This window comes from Pseudorca crassidens, chromosome 20 (genome assembly GCF_039906515.1).
Source record: "Pseudorca crassidens isolate mPseCra1 chromosome 20, mPseCra1.hap1, whole genome shotgun sequence".
Taxonomy (NCBI): domain Eukaryota; kingdom Metazoa; phylum Chordata; class Mammalia; order Artiodactyla; family Delphinidae; genus Pseudorca; species Pseudorca crassidens.
In genome coordinates, this window is record NC_090315.1 from 51,462,525 (window position 1) to 51,490,209 (window position 27,685).

The window sequence follows — 27,685 nt, forward strand, 5'->3', positions numbered from 1 at the left end:
ACTATTATGACACACAACTGTGTGTTCGAACAGACTTGAGTCTTTTGCCATCAGTCATGTGTTATAATTTTAATAAGATCTAAGAGACTTCATCTTTATGAGGCAGTTGGTTAGGCTTTTGACATTCCTACATGTGTTAAATTCAAGGATGATTGTGTTACTTGAAAGTTTTAAAAACTGAAATCTTTCTTATGTTTAAGTTAAAGTTGCTGAAAATTAAAAAGGAAAGGCAGAAAGAAAGATCTCTGAAAAAAAAGTTACATCTATTAATAAAAATCTCTTTATACAGTTCCCTCCTTCCTACTCATAGGTAACTGAGCAAATTGAAGTGGTTAATGTGATAATATTAAAGATGGACTCATGTTAAAAAAAAAAAAAAGGCTTGCAGCCTTAGGTAGAGGCACATTGTTGGCTGTCAAGAGGCCACATAAGGGTCTGTTTTCATCTTCACCTCTACTGCAAGAGTGAACCACTCTTAGGAAAGGGCCCCAAACAAGCTAATAGAATAATACGTACAAGACAAAATAGTAATTTGTCAATTTACAACATTACTATCAAACAAATCAGCATTTTTTTTTATTTCTAGATGAAAATACCTTTCCCCTGTGGGAAGATTCAATAGAATTTAAATTATAGTTAAAAGGTTATACTGAATTAGCATAAAGTGGGTGAAAAGTAGTAAAAAACTAGTAATAATTACAGCTAGTTTAATGTAGCACTACCGAGACCAAAAGTAGTTCTCTGCCTTCGTAAGAGTATGTCTCAGTGGAAGAGACAAGAGGCAGCCAATAAAAGAGTAAAAACTAAGACAGAATAAAAAAAAATATGTATATAAATATATATAAAAACAATTTACATATACACACAGGCATGCATACACACATATGTCTGTATGTGTGTGTATGTATATAAAGTTTCAGGTAATGATAAATACAATAAAGTAAAAAGTAAAGTAAGGCATCAGGCAACAATTTGGTTTGGGGGGCTTCTATGTCAAGTAGGGTGTTCATGGAAGTCCTCTCTGAGGACCTTACATTGGAACAGAGGCCAGATGAAGCAGAAGAGGGAACCCTGGGAATATCCGAAGGAAGAGAATTCCAGGCGGTGGGAATGAACTTCTCAGGAGTTAAGGAGTAAGTCGTGGTGGCTGAGGAGAGAATTGGTGTGAGAGGAGGATGGTGCAAAGGCCATGGTGAGGAATTTGGATTTTGTTCTAAAGCATCAGACGAGTGGCATGGTCTAATTTACGTTTTCCATGTTCTCTCTTACTGCTGTGAGGAAAATGGATGGAAGGAAAGGGTAGAAGCAGGCCACGGCATTAGTCCCCATGAGAGATCGTGGTGGCACGGGCTAAAGGGGAAATGGTGATAAAGAGAGTTGGGACATATTTTACATGGAGATGCACACCACTTGCTAGTGAGTCGGTTATCGCTGTTAGTGTTTCACTCTTTTTACTCCTGCTAATAACCTTTGGCAAGGTCTTTGCGTTACTCACATCATTTCTCAGTCTTTAATTTCACCTGAAGTTAACTTTTCTTGTTTTCTTCCTTAATCCTAACTTGTAGCATGATTAAAGCTGTCCCCTGGTCCCACATATACAATACAGACCACACTTGTGCCAGGCTGGAAAAGACCCCTGGTTTTTCTTCATAGTCCAGAGAAAATATCCCACCTCCTTCAATGAGGTTCCACTCGCCCCATAATCACACTCTCACGAGGAAATCTGGCTGCTTTGTTCATATGTTCTGTGCCAGTGCGTCACATGTAGAAGGACATTGTCTTAGAAACTGTTTGCCCGTGTGTTAATACCTTCAAAGTGCTGGAGTTAAGTCTGCTCTCAGAGCCAGTGATCCTTGGGTGACTGGCTCCGCTTTAATCCAATATAATTGATTTTCTGGTTAAAATTTTAAAGGGCAATTTCATTTCCCTTACTTACAGGTTCAAGAGCTTAATTTGTAGTTCGCCCATCCATATTAAAAAATAATTATGACTAATCAGTATTTTCAACCGTGCATAACGACTCTCATTTGTATTTAGGTATCAGGACAAATGAATGAGATAGATATCATTGCGAAGAGTAAGTCTACAGTTTTCAGCGTCACTTTCTTTTCCCTAATAAAAATGTTTAAATTCAGACCCATGATGATGATGATGATGTTTTAAATTATGTGGAAACACAGTTTTTATAACTACAGGGCAAAACTGAAAGACCAAGTTAGTATCAGTCTGTCAAAGTTAGATTATGTTATTACCCCAGCATTTAGCAGCTTTTACCAAAAATTCACCTTCCTGTTTGTAAACAAATATTGCACAAAACATTAAACCTGTTGTGGAATATTTCAAATACTAAATGAAGTTATTTTATAGTACTACAAATATGAAACAGTAGAAATTTCGATAATGTAGAAATTTGTTTGTTTGAGATACTATCTTTAACACTTTTACCTACAAGTAGAACGTTGCAGATATTTGAATATATGTTAATTTTGAATTAAATTATTTTCTCCAGCTCCCTGTGCTCCCATAGGCAGACCTATGTTGATGATATTTGTCGATGTTACTTTTTTTTGAGATTAGAGTTTTTGGCAGTCTCTCAGAAGTGACTGCTGCGATAGGATAACATGAAAGAATCCAATGTGCTTTTCTCCATTGCTTGCTTCACTCTCTCCCCTAAAGACCAATCATAAAGTGTGTTCACATCTCAGAGTGAAACTCTGAGGCAAGACTAATGCTTTAACTTCTGAACAAAATGAGTAAAAATAAATAGAAAGCATGACTAAAAACGTCATTCAGCTGGGCAACAATTATATGGCAGCTGAAATAGGAATAAGGAAATGATAGGTAGTTTTGGAGATTCAGCTGGTGTTAGCCCACACCACAGAATTATAACAGAAGGACTTCAACAACCCCTGCAGTTCCCAATATTGGCACAACTATCTTCAACTAATCTAAACTGTAGGATGGCCTGCGAAGTGAAGGAGTAATAAAATAATGAACAGAAATCCTTGTATGAAAAAGTTAGCATTAATGTAGTGTGATAGTCAGATGAGGAACAGTAGCAACAATGCAATGAACATCTTCCCTTCCCCCAAATAATCTCAACCATTACGTTGCTTTTCAGTGTAAAAATGATGATTCCCCTCCTATTTGTAGCCCATCTTTCTCTATTCTTGTTCTAAATTATGGCACTGGGTCTTCACCAACCTTTTCACGTTCTCTCACTTTGTCCTTTTTTGTATGTGTGTGGTTTATGACATATCTTAGTTAAATAGTCCTACTCAGAGGTGCTATTCCCTACCTTAAAAAAGAAGTTTAGCAGCATGATGCTGATTGGTGTGACTAACATGTGCCCTTGGCCTCGTAAACACTGAGGATTCAATGTGGAGAGTCACTGCTGTGATTTTACACCCACAGGCATGCTCCAGCCACGGAAATGAGGCAGAGAAAAGAGTCAGTCATTCTTTTATGAATTGTGACAGTGGTCATTTTCTGTTTTGGCTTGTAAACTCAGCATTTTTCTTAGAAGCGCCTTAAATTAGCCTTGAATTGATTTTCATTCAACCAGCTCTAAAATTTTTGTCTGCAGCCTAAATTTTTCACTGACAGGTTATTAAACGGGGCAAACTTCATTTCGATACTTTGGGACCAGGGCCCGAAGGAGAAGTAAGGACTCCTGCCGTAGACTCCCAAGTCATTTGCATTGCATTCGAACTGCATCAGATCTACAAATATTTATTAAGTGTCAAGAGCAAACAATCTCTAAATGCCATACTCAAAGGTTAATGCTGAACTCTACGCACATTGAAGCTCTGAAAGCTGGTTTTCAACCTACTTACACACTCATGTGGCCTGGGGAGCTTTTGGGACGCTGGCGGTGCCAGTGCAAAGATATTTATTTACTGTTGATGGGCATTTGTATACTTCCAAAGTTGCATGTTACAAACACATTGTTGTGCTGGTCTTTTGGTGAACATATGCTTGTATATCTGTGGGGTGTGCACGTGGGATGGAGTTACTGGGTCACAGGAATGAGCGTCTGCCAAGCATCAGGAGACTCTACCAAATCTCTGTTGGCCGTTTGGGCAGCGTCCTTCATGAAGTGGCTCTTCAGATCTCTTGCCCATTTTTACAGGGTTGTCCTCTTTTAAAAACAAATTGTAGAATTCTTTATATATTTTGGATGAGTCCTTTTCAGGTAAATTCACTACAGATATTTTCCTTTTTCTCTGTGGATTGCATTTTCACATTTGTTAATGGTGTCTTTTGATGAGCAGAAGTTCTCAATTATAATATATTCTAGATTTTTTTCTTTTTGCTTTCGGTTTGTTTTTGATAGGCTAAACTATAGTTACAGGAAGAGCATGCCAAACAACTTTATGTTTGAATAATTTTTATTACAGACTAATTTTCTTTTGTAGTCGTAAATATGTTCCCCCATTACCAAAGTGCAGTGCAATAAAACTCACATTTCTCTTTAATGTAATCATATCAATTTATTTCAATTATTTTCTTCTCCCCTCCTTGAGATGTCTTTTTCACGATTAGCCAAAGAAGCTCCCAGTGTACTTTTCTGTGTCTAGCGAGCAAATCTGAGTGACTGTTGACTAAAATCAGAATTCAGATGCGATCTCTTGAAATCAGAGAATGTGACTAATACCACCAACATTCATTTCTTTGAAATAGCCCTTAGTATGGTCAAACTAGACAGTGCTGTGGCCTTAAGTCTGAGTAGACCCATTTTTCCCTGCTGCCACTACCACTGGGACGTGTGCTCACCACTGACTCTGGTTCAGGGAAAAGTGACTGAATTTTCTGCCTGTGACACGGTTGCTTACACCACCTGCCTCTTTCAACCATGATCGTTCTTTAAACGTGAGGGAAAACAGTCCTCCTCTTCCCAGCCCGCCCAAGGCTTTGCTCAGTGAGGAACATTCCATGGCAAAATTATAGCTGGGCTTCCAGGCTCACAGCTTTCTACACTAACTGATACCATCCTTGCTGCAGGGCTGCATCTTCCCCAGACCTAGGGGATGGCTGGGAAGGACAGGACTGAAGGTCCAACGCGTGATGTACAGAGGGCCGCTTTTCCCGTCAGTCCCCTGACTTGGTCGTGGCCCAGCCCTCATGCCCAGTCACTTCCCTGCCCCCAGGTGACCCATGATCAGGGCCTTCCCTGCCTTTCTCTGCACAGCACCCTGGTCAGAGAGAACCCCTGTACTCTGACAAGCTTCTGTAACTTTGGATTTTGAAGAGAAGTGTGGGGATCTTGATTTCTTTTTTCCTCTAAGGCCCCTGGGCAAATTACACAGTTGTTCCCAGTTAATCCTCAGTAATATTCAAGCAGAGCACATAAATAATTTGCCATTAAAAAATGAAAGGTCTTCCTGCCACAAAAGTAGTGGAAAATTGGCATAGGAAAGAGCCAGCTTGTACTCTGTGACAGTAGCATCTGTCACTTAGTCTAACTTCCTGAGAGTGTGGAATGTGATAAAGGGATTGGGCTCAGTCTCTACGCAGCACCTTGCGCACTTATTTAGGTGCAGTATCCCAATACTGTTATGTAAGGGAACAGATTCAGTTATATTCATCCACGTAGAAACGTTGGCTATTTGTTTCACAGAATAGTCAGTGTTTGTGAAGTTACGGAATCCATTATATCTGATATAGTATGGCAGGTAAATTGATAGAAAATTAATTGGAAGACAGTTCCAAACACAGTAACTCAGCAGAAACATCCAGAATCAATTAATCAAACTGCAACTCATTTTAATTGGACATACTCTAACCCAGAAAAGTCATTGGAATCTTTAATTAAGCTTTCAGGCCCAATCCTATTTACATTAGTCGTGTTTTCCTGAACAGTTACATCTTAAAATAAAAGGTTATTAACTTGAACCCTAATGGTAAAGTAAAAATCCTCAATACATGTGTGCTGTAAATGTTTATATCTAATTAGACATTAGATTTTTTTGGTAATTTAAAAATGTAGTTTAGAACTGTTTGATTAGGCAACCATTAACTCTTTAAAAGTGTGGAATTAAGAAGTCCTGTTTACAAAACTGTTGATTTCCGTCTCGCTATTACGAATGCTCCTTAGGCATGTATTTCCCATGTCTACATGTGTATTTTCACCTGTTAATATCCCCATCCTCTGACCTTCCTCTCCACGGGGTATCTATTTCTGCCACTGACACCATGTTGTGCTCACGTCTCTCTGTCTAAATCCATTACTAGACTGTGAGATCTCTGAGACCACGATTAGTTGCATATAACTCTGTACCTCCAATGTCAGACAGTGTCCAGCAAAGAGCTGCTAAATAAAGCTTGCAGAACTGAAATGCCATTCAAACCAAAAGTGATCTGAGGAGAAGAAAATGGAAGTTTTCTTCTTTGACCATATTCTTATATGGAGAGGAAAGGGGCGGCCTTGTAGCGAAAGGCCAACTGTAGGTTTTAGTCTTAACTCTGCCTCTGACTAAACGTGTTTATTCTAAAATTTCTCAGCTATGCCCATGGGCTAGTCCCTGGACTTTTCTATGCCTCTAGTTCCTCATCACCTGAAACAAAACAGCAGAAAACAAACAAGAATGAATGAATTGGAACCAATGAAAATGGATTATTCAGTTGTTGGACTCTGGGTTATTTAGTTATTATTATGTCACTGGTAGAATGAGACAAACCCCTAAATCAGAGAGACTGTAGATGTTTCAGAGTGACAAATGCATAACAGGCCATGATTTAATGTTACTGTGTACTATAAACTCTACACTGTGATTTAAAATACTGTAACACGAAGTCCATGAAATACACCAGGAATACACCTCTAATCCAGATTTCGCTGTGTCTGGCCCTCCTCCAAAGAGTGCCTGGGCCAAAGCTAAAACCAAGGCTGCAGGCTGCCTTCCTTTCCCAGGAAAGAAAACTCCAGCAAGAATGCCGAAAGAATTTCTGTCACAGACTTGACTGAGCCCTAGACTTTCTTACTGAGTTGAGTTAGCAGCAGCTTTGATGTGGAAGGAAGAGAAAAGACGTTCTCAAGGTAAGGGGAGAAGAGAGACTTCAAGGATGGCAGGAGATTGAGTAAATGTAGGACGGATGAAACAATTGTGTCAGCAATTCTGAAACTCTGGGATAAAAGCAAGTCCTTCTCTTCCTTGCCCACATAAACTGGAATTGTAAGACGTCTGGCTCCGTACCATACTTCATCTGGATCTATAAATAGAAAATATGACCCACACCCTTAAGACTTTCATATTCTTCATTGAAAAGACGCAAATTATGTCAACTGAAGCCATTTGAATACAGATATTTAAATACAGTCATTTGAAATATAAGACTAAATAGCATTAGTACCATGAGTTCAGAATTCTCAGAAATTCTTTTATTGTCCTTTTCATGGTGTTTCATTATCCAAAAATGTAGAATTAATTGATTCAGAAATATTTATTGAGTTTTATCGACAATCTCAGTCCCAGGGACCCAAACATCCCTGTGAGGAAAGGCTGTACCTCTCTTCAACTTTGGAAGCACCAAGCTCCCATCTACTACTCCTAAGGTACAGCTGGTTTAGTGAATGAGTGTGTTAATTATTTACTAACAGTAAATTCATTGAGAAGTAATAATTATTATCAATATTAATTGATAATTAGTTATAATTATACATAATTATAATTATAGATAATTATAACAGTTGCACAGCTATTATGTGTCAGGCACTGTTCTTTGTTCTGGGGATATAGTGTGATTGAAATAGCCCTTATTGAATGTGTATTCTGATGGAGATACACTGATAAGATACAAGGAACACTGTACAAAAGTAAAGCTTGCTAGACGATGACAAAGACGTACTTATTTAGGGTCTTTCTGGCCAAATTTTGGTTCTGAAATACCAAAAAATAAACAAAAAACCAAAACCAAAAAACCTGTTGAATCTCTGAGAATAGGAGACCTTAGGTAAATGAGGCTAGATTAGGAACTAGCTAAATGAAGTTGGGGGTGGGCGTGTAGGGAGAGTTAACACATTCTGGGGAGAGAGAACAGGTACAGAGCAGGTGTAGGATCCTGGAGGTGAGGCAGCATCGTCTGTTCAAAGATGAAGCTCCTTTTGAGAGGCCCCAAGACCACCTAACTGTCTCTGGGTAAACCACCCAGATTATTTAGATTAGGACACTATTTTCCTCCTTCAAATTCTGATCATTAATGTACGTATTCCTGGGCACCAGTGTATGTGCAAGTGTACCCAGAGCTTACATTCCCATTAAGATAGTGCTTTAAGTGACTGTCTGCATCAGGTTCACCAGTGTGCTTGTTGACCGTTTAGATTCACAGCCTTTTTTTCTGGTCCACACAATCAGTATTTCTTGGGACAAGCCCCTGACCCTGTCTTTTAAGAAGCCTTTCCATGTGGTACTCATATTCCTTAACGTTTGAGAACCTCTGCCTTAGAATAGCAGGGTCTGATTCTACCCAAACACTGTAAACCTCTTCAAGGGTGACGTGGTAAATACATGTTGTTATATATTATTCAATAAATGTTACACCACTGTGTGTCCTCATTAATCCCCTTTCCTGATTTCGTTGAGAATCTCTAACAATGAACATTGGTCCAACACTTAGAAAAAATTCACTGGGAAATATGCCTGACAGAAGCAAATACTCTGGTGCTCAAACTGATGCTGTGTGTTTTTGATGAAAAGATAACAACCAAAAGATCACATCAACGCACAGTCAAGTTAGAAAAACTCAAGGATTCCTTCACAGTTCTCACTAAATTAAAACTGTCCCGGCATCAGGATCAGGTTTCAATGTGAAGGACGAACCACACTTACCCACAAATATATGCTTATTTAAAATTGCAAGAAAAAGGTTAGTTTCTACATAAGAATATCAATGCATATCACTGTTATTTCGAATGAAAGAGCCTTTAAGTTCTTTAAAATAAAGAGACTGATTAAAAAAAGTCTCCAATTTAAAGTTTAATAGAACTCTTTTAGAAAACAAATCTATAACAAATTCAACCTTTGGGAAAAAAACATGAATCAATGTTTTATCTTTTTGAATTCTTCTACTATTTTGTCACAAATCGTGCTTCTAAAAGTATATTGGCTCTTCAGGCTCCAGTGGTTCTCTGTTAAGGCCATGATTTTGGCCGCCCTCCGTGAGGCCTCAGTTTTGTGTGGTCTTAAAATCCTGAACAAAACACCTAGGAACGTGTTTGCATTTGCAGTATTTCCCTTTTAGGTGGAACGGCCACCCGACAGAGGGGCTTTCTGGGATGCATTCGCTCTCTGCAGTTGAACGGAATGGCCCTGGACCTGGAAGAAAGAGCCAAGGTGACTCCGGGAGTGGAGCCGGGCTGCAGAGGGCACTGCAGCAGCTACGGGAAGTTGTGCCACAACGGCGGGAAGTGCAGGGAAAAGCCCAGCGGCTTCTCCTGTGACTGCACCTCCTCTGCATACGCAGGGCCGTTCTGCTCAGACGGTGAGTGTGACGTGGGTGCCCCAGCAGCAAGACAATCCAACGTGAATAAAACCTCCCACAGTTCTTTTTCTCTGTAGCTATTTGAAACAAAAGTATTTCCATTTCTGAATTTTTTTTGGCAAATGGCCTATTTTATACCAATGACATTTCATTACTTAAATATTTGCCGCGGTTCTTTGAACACCGTGTTTATCGATGGTAAACCCTGTAATAGTCGCCTCTAGGTGTTGTAGAGTGTTGGCTGCGCAGTCTGATCTTTTCTATCTACAGCTAATGCTCTTAAGTAATATGGGTGTCAACAACCAGTCCCATGGGCAGTTCTCATTTTTCAAATCATTAAAAGCATTATTGTTATTTTTGAAGATGGTCAGCAGTGCAAAGACATTTAGGAAGCTTTGTTGTTTTACCAAACAAATATTACTTCCAGGAATATAAATAACGTTTCCATTCAGTATTGATGTGTAACAAAATAGAGATACTTGGTCGTTTCGCTCTGTGAAATGCCGACTGTCTGTTGGTGAAGTGAAACAGTGGACTGTTTTTCAGCTGGTCTTGTTCACTGCTCCGTGTCATGGAAGAAGGAACGAACTGAGTGTAGTACTCAGCGTTCTGAACAGACTTCCATGAATAGACAAACGTTTGCTATAGTTCCTCATAGAAAAATGTCAACCAGTTTAATCCAGTTGCTTTATTTAAGTGTTTCTGGGCTACTGAACCTTTACCTGAAGGAGGCTAACGAAAACTGGCTGCAAATTGAATCAGTCCCTGATTTGCAATGAAAGCCTTTGAGATTTTTTAATGGAAGGTTGGCCAAAGTGCACTCTTCAGGTCATCTACTTTTTATCAGGAATAAGTTATCGTTTGAAATCAACCTGTGGTAATCAATCACTGCTGCTCCCATTCTATGCTTCTCACGTTTAAAGTTAGAACTAAGACCTGTGTCTTTACATCCTCATGTCTTTATAAGAGGATGCCTTTATTTTCTGGATCTAAATGATTTCCAGTTCATCTTGCTAAGTGTAATCAGGAATATTATTCTGCATCCACATGTTATGTAGTATCTCAAACGTGTATCTATAGAGAGTAAAAATAATAAACAGGCAAAAAACCTAAAGCCCTGAGGGAGTGGAGATGTTGCTACATTTATCCGTGAGCATCATCTGAAGCTCATGTTCAACACCTGCCCTGTATAGTAATGGAGGAAAGCAGAGTTCTGGGATCCCGAACTAGTTACCTCTCCCACCACCTTCTTCACTTTTATACAAATCTATTTGGGGTGTGTGTGTGTGTGTGTGTGTTTATGTGTGAATTTAGGATATTAATCTTGTGTAAGTAAAATGATTTTTAAAAGTTCGGATAGTTATTTTTTAAATTTGAAAAGTATCAGTATAACCGAGGCAACATCCTTGTTTCTTAAATTTTTTCACGTAAAATGTACTTATCATTTCAGAGATTTCTGCCTATTTTGGATCTGGCTCATCTGTGATTTACAATTTTCAAGAAAATTACTCCCTAAGTAAAAATTCCAGCTCCCACGCGGCTTCATTTCACGGTGACATGAGGCTAAGCAGGGAAACGATCGAGTTTAGCTTCCGCACCACACGGACCCCGAGCTTGCTGCTCTACGTCAACTCCTTTTATAAAGAATACCTTTCAGTTATCATTGCCAAAAATGGTGAGTGCTGTTCAGACGAGGGAAAACTGGGTTAGAACATTAGGTCAGGAACAATGTGGATCCTTCTCATGGTCCCGCTGCTCAAACTACAAACAGGAAAAGAAGTGTGCCTGTCCTGTGTATTCAGTTTTGTGTTTTCAGTACTGTCCTATCAGCTTAATCTAAAAGGACTATTTAAAACACTTAAAATGCCTGTATCGCTTTATAATTTTGGTAATTTAACACAATCAGTGTGAATTTTTAATTTATGTAGATAAAATATTTATTATATTTTATCATTGCTAGGATCACTTTACTCTTCCATGCATCAGTATCAGTTGTGTGGTTCATTTTGAAATAAGCTGCCTATTTGTACATAACAAGTAATTTCCTTTGAATCAAAGTAGAGAAGTTTTGAGAGAATGTTAACAAACTAGCATTATGTGTAAGAAAACGTCCACAAAATAATCTGTTGGTTCTGATTTTCGGCCATAAAGTAGTCACGGGAAATGCTAGTACATCGATACAGGGTAATGGTATGTGGCTTAGGACGTGTGTGCTACAGAAAACCACTTACTGTTATTGTTCTCTTCCCTTTATCTGGATTAGAGATAAAAATTTTATGAGTAAATCCTCTGGGTGAGGAAAACAAACGAACATGCAAACATGTGAATATATCATTTCAACTAAATCAAATATGGCCCAAGGTCACTGAACACCAAAATAAAAATAATATTGTTCAATAAGTATATGTCTCCTCACTGTATACATTTTGAGCTTGAAGCTTATCTATATATATTAGGACATCTTCTCTGTTAAACTGGAAGATATCCTGTGAAGTAATTTTATTGACATCTTTGCAGGCAATTAAGTGAGTAGTGTTTGCTTATAATAATTCCATTCATCAGTTGCATTTCAGGAATGGTAGATGTATTTTTTTTGAAAGATGAGATGATAGAAGCAACGTTCTTGCAATATTCCACAGTAGTTCGGCACTTCATAATATACTAAATCTTATTTTTTTTAAGTTAGAGGCTAGTACGGAGATTTGCAAATGCTTAATCACATATTTGACAAATTAAAATTTTGCAGGAAAGAGCCTGCTTATTCGCAGCATATTTGCTCTTGATTTTGAAAATAGTTCAATTTCACATGGAAACTGACTTCTAGGGATTATGAGGAAAGTGTACATGCAAATGAACTACTGTGAACTTTCGCCCAGAAATTAATATCAAAAAAGGACTCTTGAGTTTTTGTAAGTAGTTTTTAAAATACAATTTTAACTAAAATATAACTTTTTCCCCCTACTTTAGGAAGTTTGCAGATCAGGTACAAGCTAAATAGACATCAGGAACCCGATGTTGTTAACTTTGATTTCAAAAACATGGCTGATGGACAGCTTCACCACGTAAAGATTAACAGGGAAGAAGCAGTGGTCTTTGTGGAGGTAATAGAGAAAATGCAACAGAAGCAATGGTTAAAATTATGCTCCCCAGCAAGAAGGACCTACAGCAGAAATTGGATAATGGATAGATTAAACAAAGACATCCTTTCAGTTGCTGCTCTTGGATAGATCATAGACCATCAGATGTGTTCAGTTTTTTTAAGCAATAAGACTCTGTCCAAAATATTATTAATATTTGATACTTAAAATTGCCAAACTTTCCTATTTGTTTTGCTTTACTCAGGAGGGAAGTACTTTCTAGTTTACCATATTATGCTATTGGTAAGACCATTGCTACTCTAATGAAACCAGTTTACTTCAGATGGGTATACATGCAACCATAATTCTAGCACAGAAATTAATGATTGCAATATCAGAATAAATTTTAAAATGATGTGAATTACAGCAGAGAAAGTTGAATTATTCACTCTACCAGCTTTTGAAGAAAAGCACTAATATTTCAACCCTCTAGGTAGAGGAAAATTTCTTAGCTGAATGACTCAAGTGAAAATACCCAGCTAAGTAAAAATATCAAGATGAGAATAGCTTGTATCTTTTTGTTGGTTTTCCCCATTTTGGCTTTCTTATACGGTGGAGAAAAATAAAGTGATATAAGGGGATAGAAGGTGGGGTGCACTGGTATCTGAGGGTGCACAGAAATAGTTTAGAAAATAATATTCACCTGTATAAATGGCTAACAACTTTGTTTTCCTCAATCTTTGGGGCCATATTAACTATTGCCTATTTTATCATTTTCTTTTGTCTTCCTTTGCCTCCTGTCCTCTTCTCAACAACGGCATCCGTTTGGATGTTTGCACCTCATGTAACAATTTTATAGATTGATGAGAAAGCGAGGAGACAAGTCCACCTTGCATCAGGTACAGAACTCAGTGCGGTCAGATCCCTTGTACTGGGCAGGATTCTAGGTAAGTAAAAGGAATGGCCTTTCGCCTAATCATGATGCATAAACATGGACCAGAAGAGTCATATGTCAGACACATAGACACACACACAGACACATACACACACACACGCCACATGCAAATTCATCATGCCAAAAGAAATCTCTTGCATAATTTCATTTCTGAAGTGAATGATAATGAGGCAGAAGCTGTACTTTCTCAGGGGTATGTGTAATCGTGAGCAGGGACATTTTGCAAGATGAGCAAGCATGCCACTTTGATAGTAATGCCACTCTGGCGTGTGCCATGCGTCAGTCCAGCATAATGAAACAGGGCATTGCCCTCACACTTCAAGAATATCAAATAAAAGTAGAAATAACAGACTGTGTATCAGTCAGCTGTCAAATATATAAATCATCATCTAATGATAAAACTAGGATTAGACCTAAAAGAAAATGGAGGAGGAAGCAATTGCTTTTCTGCTGCTTAGTGAATATGCTTTAGGTTGTGGCCTGGATCCTGTTTGCCTTGTTGAGATGCAGTGGCCAGCCACTCCTGCTACAGTAATTAAACGGTCAGATCATTATAACCAATCCCGATTTCAGGAGCTCCTCAGTCTAGCAAGGTCTGAGATGAGGCGTTCTACATAAAAATGTAAAATGCAAGGTAGAAAACTCTAACAATTATGCATAATGTTGATAAAATCATATTTTTGAGGAAATAACGTCTTCAAGTTTAACGCCAGAGTTGCTGATGAAGATATTTTGTGTGAATAGAAATAAGCCAAATATATTATAAAAGAATTGGGAAACTGATCTGCATTTTATGAGGAGGATTGTATTAATCAAACAGTAGAATAATAGCATTCATTATATAAATATTTGTCTCCCTTTTTATAATGAATATCGCAGATTAATGAGGAATTAAAGATGTTAAGGTTTTCATTCAAGAACAGAGTGTTATTAAAATGCATATCACTCATGCTGAAAATTAAGATTCAAGTTCAAAAGTAAGAATTTGTTTGGTACGTGCCTAAGGTGTGGATCTTGGCCAAGGACTAATATTACATTCAAATCATTTGTAACTCAAAGGAGACTAAAAATTTATGATCATATGGTATGGTTTATGAATTTACAACAAAATGTTATGTACTATATTATTATATTGTAATATGGTATATTAACTTATAGCAAAATTGATGCTAAAAGGGAACTAGTAGTTTTCCAGAGAGTTACTCAATCTTGAAGTTTCTTATTATGTTAGTCAGGGTCCTCCAAGAAACCACTGGCAAGACAAAATTAACCACGTGAGGATTTTATTAAGGGGACACTTGTGAAAGAGAACGTGTGGAGAGAGCTTGCCAAGACCGGGAGAGCCATCAGATGCCATGCAGCTCTGCCTTCAGGTGAAGGAGAGAGGGAGGGAAAGTTAGACAGAAGCATCCTAGACTTCTGTGCAGTCAACAAAGGTTAAACAGTCTTTGGGGAGCCCATGAGTCTGTCATCCATCAGAGGAGTCCCATGTTTCCAAAGGATGGGTCTGCCTTAGAGTCCCTGCTATGATCAGCTGTTGGCTGGGAACAGCCCATGGGAAGCAAGGCACTGGCCCAAGTATGAGGATGGATTTCAGAGCCCAGCAGCTGGGGCCCTTGGTCAATTCCTCTCATCTAGTTGGAGGTCTGCAAGGCACATTCTCATGTGCTCACACTTATCAACTATGTTTCTCATTTTTGTAATTCTGTTTGGCTCCCTTGTTCATTTAGCACATACTTTGTGATCACCTGTTGTGTACACAGAGAATGCCACTCAGCAAGGCAGACACTGCATCTGCCCTCACAGAATTTATGGTTAGTGGGCATACAGATAATCATTATACAAAATGTTCCTGTGTATCTAATTGAGTATAATGTACCCTATGTTGCTTGGGATAAAATAGTTCCAAATTATCCTCCAAATTAAAATAAATTAAAATACGGTGGGACTTCCCCGGCAGTCCAGTGGTTAGGACTCAGCACTTTCACTGCCGGGCCCCAGGTTCAATCCCTGGTCAGGGAACTAAGATCCCACAAGCCGGGCAGCACAGCCAAAAAATAAAAATAAAATAAAATAAATACTTGTTTCGTTTTATAATTTCTTTTAAGGGAGCAGAAAAAAAACATTGACCAGTTTTTTGGGAGGGGTTATAATTTGCCTATTTTCAACCAAAGACTTAAGGATATGACCATCCACTGCCATTTTAGATGGAAACCCAGAAATAAAGGAAATTCTTCCCCTCTTTCACTTTTCTCCAGTACTCATTTCTTAAACTTAGGAAGAATCATGGGAATAATTTTGGATTACTGTCACTATTAATCAACATTACTAGCAGGTGTTGAAAAGGAGGGTAAATTTTAGAAATAATATCAAGCTCTACTATGGTGACATGGAAACCATCTCTAACTCCCTACTACACTTAAAATATTTAAAGACTCAAGAACTTTGGCATTAGTAGTCATTAGTAGTTGGGAGCCAGGGTGAGATGATCCAGCTGTTTGCCAAGCAGCTCGATTTAGATACTCCTGTATTCAATAAAGTACATCAAATTTGCTTTTCATATTTAAAATTCACTATAAAATTAAACTCTGGGTTCTATATCTGGATGCTTTTATGTGTTAGAAGCATATGTTTTATGATTTATTTGAGTAGAAGCTGGATGATTATTTTCACTCATCCTGAGTAGTAGCTTTTGTATATTAGAGGTGATTGATGACCATTGAGGATCATTTCTCTCTTCTGAGGCCATAGAGCCAGGGAGTACACTCAGATAACCGCAGTGGAGGTTTAGCCCAGATATAAATAAAGTCTGTAGTCAGCTAGGAAAGGACATCTACTCAGTCTCCGATAAAGAGCTTTGAGAACAATCTCAATGTGTCAGGAACCGTTCATGTAAAACTCACTTAAGAGCCCAGACGTGAGGAAAAAACATGAGCCAGGTAACCTAAGGGCACTGCAATTTTGTAAATATATTGTGAAACGTCCCTTAAGATAATGGAGGCGTTATTTTAAAAGCACGTTTTAAAAGAGAAGTATAGTTTAGAGCAAGAAAAGTAAGGAATCTACTTAAAGTCATTTTTTTGTATTCAGCAGCTTGAGTTTTGAAAATTTTAATAATTAAAATGTCATAGACCATCTTCAGTACTTAGCATGACTTCATCCTTGTGGCGGCTTTAATCGTTTCCAGACAGTCAGCTACATCATTTTGAATTGGCCATACCTAGAAACTTAAAAACAGCTTTTCTCCTCATCGTGACACCCCAGCATCGATCAGAAGTGTCATGTTCCAAAAGCACAGAGCACTCATGACGCTGAAACGTATTATCTGCTATTAACTATGGAGCAAATGATAAGGTAGACAGTGGGATTTTGTCAGAGGTGCATATAATCATGAGTACACGCTCCAGGTGGGATGGGCAAGTGTACGCCTTTGACAAGGACGTCACCTGCATCACTTTCACTTGGCCGTCAAACATCGTAAACCAGAGCTCAACTTACACTGCAAAAAATACTAAATGATAAAAGCCGAAGTCACAAATCCCAAATTATATATTTATCAGCTGCCACAATCTAGAAGCCTTCATACAATGATAAAACTCAAATAATTTCTAAACTAAAAAGGAGAAAGCAATTGTTGCTTTCTTTAATTACTGACATGCTTTAAAATGTACCTGTACCAGGAATAAGTAAAAAATAAAGCCATGATCAGGGACTTACGCTATTGTGTGCATGAATTTATTAAAGACCAGGCGTTGATGGATGAGAGAGAGAGGATGGAATTGACAGGAGGTACGGATACAGGACCTTTGGGGTGGAGAGAGGGCACAGCCACAGCGAAGAGATACTGGACCGGCCAGCCTAATGATGGTCTATAGCACTAGTCAGAAGAAAGACAGTGAAATGTGAATTCTGCTTGGGTTGTCTGTTAAGTATAAAAGAGGGTTGGAGATGGTTTCCATGTCATCAGAGTAAGATATTGTTACCTATAAATTATCCTCCTTGCTTGATAGCTGCCAGTAATGCTTGTTAATGACGATTGGAGCCAAAAAGTGTTCCTACATTCCATTCTCATTTGTAGAAGTGAGTACTGGATGACAGAGAGGGAGCAATTCCTCTCTTTCTATTCTTCCTTCTGAAGAGGCAGGCAGTCTGATGTCGTTTCTTTGTTAAGCATGTTCAAAATGTGTTAAGTACTGAGGCCAAAGTGAATGATTCCTCAATCGGCTCCTTTAAGAGACCTATTTACTCAAAGATTATATAAAGAGACATCTCTCTACGATGTAATTATGTAATTAATCAAAGGAAATATGCAGGTATAAAGTTGTTCTGCTGATTCATTAAGCTTTTATTGGGTCACAATTCTACCACATGAAAAAAAAAACCTCAATTAAGATCATTGCATACTCTTGAAATTGCATAAAACCTCTCATAGCAAATGTGCCCACATTTTGAATAATGATATAATTTAACCTATTACAAAATGACTGAAAATTACTATTCAGAGGCTGAGTGAAGTTCGACTATTTATTACTTTTTTATGTCAGGTATGTAATGGTGCAAGACCACTGACAGCAAAAATCGGTGGGTACATCATGGGGGGAAGAGCCAGGTTGCATCAAATAAACTGGGTTCATATTCCTCCATAATTAATAGGCTGCATTACATTTGCTTTGTTTATTCAAAACTCATTAAATTAAGTTCTGAGTTGTGTTTACAGATTGTTTTTTATGTTAGAAGAGTTTTCTAAAAGCCTGAAGATGTTTTCACTCATTGTGAGCAGTAGCGTTGGTATACTTAAAGGCAGTGACCACATAGGGATCATTTATCTCTTCTGAGGCTGCAGAGCCAGGAAGTAACTCAGGTTTTTGCAGTGGAGATCTAGGCCAGATGTAAATAAAGTATGTGGTCAGAAGGAAGAGGATGTCTACGGCATCTCACAGAAGAGCTTCAGGAACGGACTTCAATCTCAGGGACATTTTATATAAAACCTGCTTCAAAGCCAAAGGGTACACAAGAAAGTTTAATTCAGTTACTTAAGGACACTGTGATTTTGTAAATGTCCAGTCAGATGACACTTCAGGTGACACAGGTCATGCTGAAAGCAAAAGAGAAGCTCAGGTTACCCCGAGATGCCTCACTATAAATAGTTTGTACATTAATCAGGTTCTCAAGGTTGTATCTCAGAGCAGTAGGCTTGGTTGGCAAATAAATACCGTTTATAAAAAAAACTACTCCTTTATCCACACAGTATTTGCTGTCTGCTTTGCCATTTGACTTTTCCACCAACTGTTGTTGTTGTTGAATCCTTGTTGTAATTGCCTGTGATGGTAAAAATGTCCTGCTGGTCATTAGCACGGCTCCTTTGATTCATTGCACCATTTTCTGGCAAGCTTTATTTATCTTTATGGATTAAAGGCATTGAGATCCTTTTTTAAGGTGGCCCCTTTTCCATAGGTGTGGCCAAACTACTTAGGTTTCTTTTGAGTTATTTGTTTTGTTTTGTTTTTCTTTGTTGTTGTTGTTTTGACAGCCACAAGAAGTTTCATGGAGCACTTCTTGTTTTAATTGTTCTTCATTTACTTCATATCCTTTCCAGAAACAGTCCTCTCTCTGCGTAATAAACAGAAAGGCGCTTCATACGAATTTTACTTTCTTGTTACTCTATTTTCTTGTAGAACTTTTGGTAGATTTCTTTGCAAAAGCAGAAGCCATTCCCTTGGTTGGAAGATACAGTTGAGGCTAACTTTTTAACAGGCAAGACCACCTGCAAAATCTGAGTCAGTTAAGAATTTTTCTAACCGGAAACATCCCAAACATAATTGTCTTATCAGGATTTCAATGAAGTAAGAGGCATTTATTTACAATTCCCCCACCCGTGCTGTTCTAACCCTTACATGTTGTTGGCATTTCAGGAGTCAGATAATAGGAAAGATAAATGTTCTTGTCCACTGGCTCTATGAACACAGTTGTCAGTGCAGCTCTCTGATACTATGTACTGCTTATAAGCAACTTAATATAGCTGTTAACTTCATCTGGACTCAACTCTGGGAAGATGGATGCAAAGTCCCATAGTTCCCTTTCTCTCCAGATTCTAGCTCCGACCCATTGACTTTCCTGAAACAAGGGAGTTGACGGTCTAGCGCAGCCAGGTGGGGTGCCTGGGGGCTGCCAGTGAGACAGTGTCGTGAGACTCCCTGCTTCTGGTTGGAAGAGAGTCTGGGGACCAGCCTAGAAGAGTCTTAAGGGAGACCCTGAATTGTGTGGCTCCTGGAAAATGCTTGGCTTGCAGAGACCCCTGGACCCCGTGGGGAAAGGGCAGCATTGAAAACTCAGTGCTTCTGTGTTCCCTCTTTGCCGAGGAGAGAATGACCTGAAATGTGAGGATGTCCTGAATCCTGAAATTTGGACCATGTCCTCTCTATCCCGAGGTTGGGTCGGCATTTGGATGGCAGCTTCACTGACAAGGACAGCTGCTACGCTGTCTACCTTCTCTGGGCGTCAGCCACCTAAGGAAGGCAGTGACAGAGAATCAACTAGCAGACGAGAAAAACAACCCTATATACAACCCTTGATTCAACAGCAGTCAAGTGGGAGAGAAACCAAAACAACCAGAATGAAGCTATTCAAGGAGACAGACCCCATACCGAATGAAACTAAGTAAGAGCGCTGTAAGGAAATTCTAGCCAAGCAGCAAAAAGACCTAGAGGAACTACAAGTATGATTTTTCCAGACTAAAAAAGGATGATCTTTGTGGATACTTGAAATCATCCCTGGAAGAGCAAGTGAGTGAAGCACGTGACCCACAAAAACAAGTCCTAAAAGAAATCAGAAGGGAGATTAAAAGCAGTTAAAGGATATGCAGAGGAGACCAAACGTGAATGCTCGGCAGTCCAGAAGGATAAAAAGGATGAAAGTGAAACAATAGCTGCTCGCACAGCATATGCAATTTTCCAAGCTAAAGAAAAACCTGTGTCTGCAGATTAAAATGGGCCACTGGGGTCTATGCGTAATAGATGAGAGGAGATAAACAGCAGGGACAATCTGATAAAAATTCCTACATCACAGGGAATCTTACAAAGTTTAAGAACGAAGTGATAGAGCCAGAAGATGCTGGAGTGAGATATCTACAGACGATTAAGAGAATAGGGCTGTGCAGAGTCATCCTTAAAATAGACACACAAAGAATCACCTAATCCATCAAGATAAATTTCTGTTCCAGATACACTCCGTCACATTTTCTAATTTATTTCTTCATAGCATTATCAGTCTTCAGAATTTTCATCCATTCCTGTTTCATGTTTAGCGTCTGTCTCCCTTACTAGAATGTAAGGTGCTCAAACAGCAGGGAATGCGTTGCCTGTATATTTAGCTCTTACAACAAATATTAGTTGACAGACTAGTTTAAGTTTTAGATTTTAAGGCTTTTTTCTACAATATTTTATAATAGGTAAATATTTTCAGTTTAAAGGTGTAGGGTTTTTAAAAGTTGCCTCATATCAGATTTTTACCAGAGAAGCGAATTTTATCTATTTACTTTTTTTGTTGTTGTTCAGAATGTAAGATTTTTTTTAAGGTCTATAGAAATTTTATTCAGGATTTAAACCTTGTAGAAGAAATATGAAAAGCACTGTTCTGATTATATTGCTATTAAAGTATATTCCTTTTTATTCCTTGTTAAAGTAAAAAAATCAAAAAACTCCAAAGCAAGAATGCTGTCTTTTTCTAAAAATATGTATATTTGAATGTATCTGCATCCATTCAAATGAGTGACTGCTGTGTGGGGGGACTAAGTTAGTTCTTTGGTTTATACACATCGATGAAGCGCCTCCTATGTAACCATGTGGTGCTGGGTGTTGAGGGTTCCCTGTGTGCTCACGGAGCAGCAGAGTGATAGCCTCTCAGGGCTCTTTGTGCTACGAGGCAGGACAGCCTGCTGGTAAGGACATAGGCTCCAGAGCTAGGATACCTGGGTCTGAATACCGTATCCCCCAGCACAACAGGAAAGTGATGTAATCTGTCTAATTTTCAGATTTTTTAGAGTGTGATATTCATGATGCTAAACATCTAATCAGTATTTTTATTAAAAAGGTATAAAACATGCATGAAAATGGGACAGAAGGAAGTGTTCTTCAAAAACCTTGATATAACAAGACAGGCTTAATCAGAACAGAGTTGCCCAGAGTCATTTCAAGAATAGATACCAAGCCAAAAAAAAAAAAAAAAAAATACACTGCAGAAGATATAAGTGGAGTGAAGGAAAGAATGTGTCAATTATAAACAAAAGAAGCTTATGATTTTGGAGTCCAACAGGCCTGGAGTCCAGTGCACAATGCCAACAGCTGAGTTAACCTCAGGCAAATCACTGAAATTCTGAACCTAAAGGGTCTTGTCTGTGTGACTAGACTAGGATACTCTTGGCTTCTGTAAGGTTTAAACACAAGCATGCAAATCCCTTAGAATACTGCCTACCGTATAATAAGCATTCAGTAAATTCAATATTTATTATATTAGTTTTTGAAAAGACCGAAATGCAAGTGTTGGTGTCCCGGTAGGTGCAGCACAGGGGAAGGTAGTCTTGCCGCTTTATGGTCATGTAGGATGGGTGGATGCATCGTAGTCTGATAACATTTGAACGTTAAAAGTCTACAATTAATTCCCCTTGTTTAGATTTCATGCTTGCCAAGCGTGAAATATCTTCTTCACTGTAAAATTATAAATTAATATCTTGACACTCAACCAATCTCTGTCCCACAATAATTCCATATTAACTAAATGCTCATTAAAATGGAGGGGGGTTATCTATGTATAGGGGGCACACACATACCTCAGTCTGAGTGATAGGTGGACGGTGAAACAGGGAGAAAAGTCAGTGAGGTATGAAAGTTTTCACTGCTGTACGTGAAGAATTAAGAGTCTCTGAAAGCTTTTGAGATACAACCTCTAACATGATAACATCTTGCAGGAACGCTGATCAGTTCATTATCTGACCCATTCTTGTAGAGACTTTAATTATTTCCAGAGAGCTCTCAGTATATTTAATTAGCCATACTTAAAAACTTGTCTTTATTAGCCTGGGATGTCTCACCAGTAGTTGTGGAAAGATTTAATGGATCTCTTGTAATAAAGACAAAAGCAAAAGGAATTTAACAGCTGAGTATGTATTGCTGTTGCGTTGTCAAGACTTGGAATAGTCCATTGTGGCAATGCCCGTTTGCACCTTCACTGTCATCAATCCTGTGGTGTTTCTTTGGCTTCCCAGAACACAGTGACGTGGACCAGGAGACGGCGCTGGCAGGTGCACAGGGCTTCCTGGGCTGTCTCTCTGCTGTGCAGGTCAGCCACGTGGTGCCGCTGAAGGCCGCTCTGCACCGCAGCCGCCCAGCCCCCATCACCATCTCAGGACACGTGACGGAGTCCAGCTGTGTGGCCCAGGCTGGCACCGATGCCACATCAAGGGAGAGGACACACTCCTTTGCAGGTGGCCTATGGCGCTTCTTTTACCCAGTCCCAAACACAGCTTGTCCACTGGATATTAAAATCTTTTAATGCTGGGACTCTGTGTTCTCAAGATGGTTTCTTGAAATTGGTTTTGTTTAATTTTCAGTCCTTGCCCATTTCTCTCCTAGATTCTCAATTCGTTATTCCTGTGGACCATTGCATGTGGGCATTGCTTAAGGTTAAAATTGCAGACATCCCACACTGACCTCTCTAATTCTGTTCTGGTTTTAAAAGTTTATGAATTTTTAAACATTTCTTCTTTTTACTCACCGATATCCCCCTCTTCCCCCTTTTCTGTCCTTTAACTGCAGATCATTCTGGAACAAGAGATGACAGAGAACCCTTCACTAACACAATCAAGAGTGACTCTGCAGTAATTGGAGGTAGTAGAAAGCATGAACGAGCTCTTCCTATCATTGCTAATGATGAGGTAGTTAGCACTAGAGAAGCTGTCTGTGGAGAATCTACACATGGCCCAAGAGTTAGGCAGTGAATCCTGAGGTCAGTGGGGTGCTTTATTATTTGTACTGGATTGTCTTATAGAGTCATCCTGAATTCCCAGCTTCCTTGGAGAGTTTCAGTGTAAATAATTGATAATTCACTGAAACATCACACTCAAAGAATGGTTGTTACACTGTGATACTAATGAATATCATTTAGCTTGATAATGGCCATCTCCATTCCCTAGGGTGTTCTGACTGGATTTGAGGAAGTGTCATTTTTTGCCTTCTTGGACACATCACTGCTTCTGCAAGGGTTTATGTAAGAAGTAGGAAAAACCTGAGATTAACATTAGAAGCATATATTTAATGTTGCCTTAATGCTTAATCAAGGTGTATATTTCCATGGTTTAGATGCTCCTCTCAGTGAATATTACATTTTTATTTGCATTTTATCAAATACAAAACTAATGGAAGAAGGGTGGTTCATACTTACTTTATTATTATTTTTTAATATATTTATTGTATTTATTTATTTTTGGCTGTGTTGGGTCTTCGTTGCTGCGCGCGGGCTTTCTCTAGTTGCGGCGAGCGGGGGCTACTCTTTGTTGCGGTGCATGGACTTCTCATTGCGGTGGCTTCTCTTGTTGCAGAGCACGGGCTCTAGGCACACAAGCTTCAGTAGTTGTGGCACGAGGTCTCAGTAGATGTGGCTCACGGGCTCTAGAGCACAGGCTCAGCAGTTGTGGCGCACGGGCTTAGTTGCTCCACGGCATGTGGGATCTTCCCGGACCAGGGATCAAACCCATGTCCCCTGCATTAGCAGGAGGATTTTTAACCACTGCACCACCAGGGAAGTCCCAATACTTATTTTAAATTGCAAAATTAACACAAAAAGTTTTAAATTTATCTTCCTGGCAGTAAAACAGCATATTCTCTGAGACATAATTTACTCAAAACCAACCCCCTACATAAACCTTTTCCTTCCTGATTAATGGTCTTAAGAATGTTATTAATCAGATTATTGAAATGTTAAGTGGCTCACCTTTCCTCCATACTCTGCATATGATATGGACATAAAAAGTAAACAGTTATTTTATTATCAATATATTGCCAGGTAACGTGATTAGTCGTATACTTGAGCAACTTCCGTGGGCTTTATACCTGATTCATTTGGTTCTATTTTTTACACCCTTACTCATGTAGACACTGACTTCCTTTAAGAACTTAGAATTTTATTTAGACAGAGAATAGTACTGGTCAACTCTTTGTGAGAATATTAACATCCCCATTGCTTTTTCAGTTGCTTTACTTTTTATCAAATTAATGAGGTATAAATTAAAGATGCATAAAATAGGTTCCTCATTTAGTCATATAACAAGCGAAAAACAAAAACTAAAACCCTGTTAGAAGAGTAGTTAATAACTGCATGTCTACAATAAATATATCAATATAGTATTAATACAATCTATGGTAAAAACTCATTTGAAGTTATAGCATTTAAAATGTGCTCAACATTGCAACTTGTTGGGATTCCTAGTCAAACAAATTGTCTCAGTCTCATAACGGTGCTTTTTCTGTGCGTTTAACTAGTATAGATATATAGTCAGGATATAGGGAGATAAATATACAGATTTAGATATAAATAGTTATTGTATAGTCAAGCTAATGTTAGAGCAAGTATTTAGTCTTTAGAATATTGTTTGTAAGTCATTGTATGTTGGGATGGAACACACAATGGAAACAACTAATAGGTGACCTGTGAAATTCTCACTTGACTCGAGTGCACAGAGCAGAGCAAGAATTATGGAAGATTTGCTGCTCGGGGTCTCGCCAGGGTCCACAGATCCAGGAGTGTCTGCTTTTGATCATTGCAGACTGAGCTTCGGGAGCAGAGCAGCTGGTCGTGGCCATCTAAGCCCGGAAGGCCTCTCCTGGGGTCACGCGCAGTTTCTCAGCTAAATCACAGAATACTGTTCTGTAGCATGTTGCTCCGTCTGCTAGCGTTGTGGTAGAGTTCTTCACTTGTTGTTGCGTTACTCATAAATTGCACCCACTGTGTAACAATAATTAATCCATTTAAGTAGTTTCCAACTGGCTAATTCCCCCGTGTTTTACATTTTAGGTAATCTTTTTCTTCAGTTACAAACAGTAAATAAATAAACAGTGTGAGATGGGAAAATTGATAAGATATTTAGGGTTTCTGGTCAGAATACACAGATATGAATGCTCAGATTTAGACAGAAAGCTACATAATTTCCTCATAAAAACACATTCACCAGTTGGCAGTGTCACAGAGTGCTGTAGATAGATGGCCATATGTCACTTAGAGTATCCTTTTTCTTTTTTTTTTTTTTTTTTTTGTATAACAGGTTAGATCAAGGTTTTCCGTGGACATGAGAAACCCTGACATAACACTGTCTCCAGTTAAAAGGGAAATCACGTGCATGGAGCAAACCATTTCCAGAGTCCAGCCGTGATTTTGACTGCCTGGGCGTCCTGCCTGGGCCTGCAGTAGCCTGCCCTCTGTATCTACTTCATCAGCTTTCCACACTGAAATTGTTCAGAATCTCTTTCTTTAAACTAGAGGCCTATAACCAGACAATAGAAGTATTTATAGCAACTCAACTGATTACCTTTCTAAGATGAAAGGCAAAATGTATAACATCAAATGGATCCTCTGATTTAAATTATTCTTTATTAATATGACCAACTATGAAAAATCGTATCCATTAGTAAATTCTTCAGATTTCAAGTATGGCACAGAATTTAGTTACCAGGTTTATGTTGGATCTGTCAACAAGGAATTTCTGTCCCTTTCAGGTGAGGCTGACCTCGCCAAAAATCGGCTTAGCCCCTGGCAATATTATGATTGGCTGTAGTGAATCTGCCCATCAGATCATGTGCTGTGAAATCCACTGTGACTGATGAGGACTTTCAAAGTTTTGGCTTCAGTTGGATTTGTTAGAGTTGTTTATACCTAATTTAAACTAGGAGGAAGAGTCCTTGTTTTATGATATGAGACTCCATCCACATCACATGTTTTCATTGTACCTATTTTCGTCTGAAAACACTATATTAGTACCTCCACTGATTTCATCAGAAGAGTCTAAGTACAAGGGAACTCTCAAACTCATGGTGACAGACAACAGTTTTCCAAATTCTGTTTTTCATTTGAAAACTTGGCTTTATCATTGGCATCCTACATTGTCAGTTGTTTTTCTTTTCTTTCTTTTCTTTTTAATAAATTTTAAAATTTTTATTTATTTATTTTTGGCTGCATCGGGTCTTCGTTGCTGTGCGTGGGCTCGCGAGCGGGGGCCAGTCCCCACTGCAGTGCGGGGACCCCCTCATTGTGGTGCCCCCCCCATGAAGCATGGGCTCCAGGCACGTGGGCCTCAACAGCTGTGGCACACAGGCTCAGTAGTTGTGGCGCATGGGCTTAGTTGTTCTGCGGCAGGTGGGATCTTCCCGGACCAGGGCTTGAGCCCGTGTCCCCTGCATTGGTGGGCAGATTCTTAGCCACTGCGCCCCCAGGGAAGCCCTGTTTTTCTTGAAGTGACAGATTTACTTCATTTTAAAGAAAATGTCTGCCAGATATCCCAGTTAAAACAACCATAGTTTATCTGTCAGTCATCCTTTCAAGTAAAAACAGTGTTCTTTAAAGGAAAAAGCAGCTAGTTCAGTTCACAGCTCAACTCAGATGTTCACGCTGGCATTCTTCCTGGAGACAACCATCATACTTCACGCTACAGTAGAAGTACTTTACAAATACTTCCCATGTCATCACACAAAATGTTAGAAGGACTTATGGCCAGAGGTCATGATTTGGTAAAATGTGTAATTTTTAGTGCTTCATCAAGGACATTCTTAAATGAATCTGGTAGTGCAATGCTTTCTACTTCGTGAATTCAGTGGCCACTTTTAAGGTTTGGTGGCCTTGCCTTAATTCATGCCGAGGCACCAAGAAGTTGGCCTAACCTTGTTTTGTCCTATCAGTGGATACTACAACACAGTGAAAAAGGCATCTTAGAGTTATTATGAATAGTTTTGACCCTGTGGACCCCTCACAGTGTCCCGGGAACCACCAGGGATTCATAGATCACACTTTGAAGAAGACTGACTTAACGTAATGCCAGGATTGGTAACCATTTGGCATCGCTAACAGTTGTGGTATTTTTTATTTACCACCAATTTTTTATTTACCACCAATTTTTTATTTACAATCAGGTGTT

General features: G+C 38.9%; 1 protein-coding gene across 4 annotated transcripts in view; it reads left to right on the forward strand.

The window, feature by feature from the left end:
• CNTNAP4 (contactin associated protein family member 4) overlaps positions 1 to 27,685 on the forward strand; it is a 264,146-nt gene that overhangs the window by 233,087 nt on the left and 3,374 nt on the right. For 3 of the 4 annotated variants that reach the window (XM_067717889.1, XM_067717890.1, XM_067717891.1), the window contains 6 exons: positions 9,241 to 9,480; positions 10,931 to 11,155; positions 12,448 to 12,581; positions 13,417 to 13,504; positions 22,772 to 22,990; positions 23,322 to 23,393. In XM_067717889.1, coding sequence (XP_067573990.1) covers positions 9,241 to 9,480; positions 10,931 to 11,155; positions 12,448 to 12,581; positions 13,417 to 13,504; positions 22,772 to 22,990; positions 23,322 to 23,393 — 978 coding nt within the window. Of the gene's footprint in view, positions 1 to 9,240; positions 9,481 to 10,930; positions 11,156 to 12,447; positions 12,582 to 13,416; positions 13,505 to 22,771; positions 22,991 to 23,321; positions 23,394 to 25,822; positions 26,274 to 27,685 lie in introns of all 4 variants that reach the window. The other variant, XR_010938853.1, reaches the window with a different exon arrangement.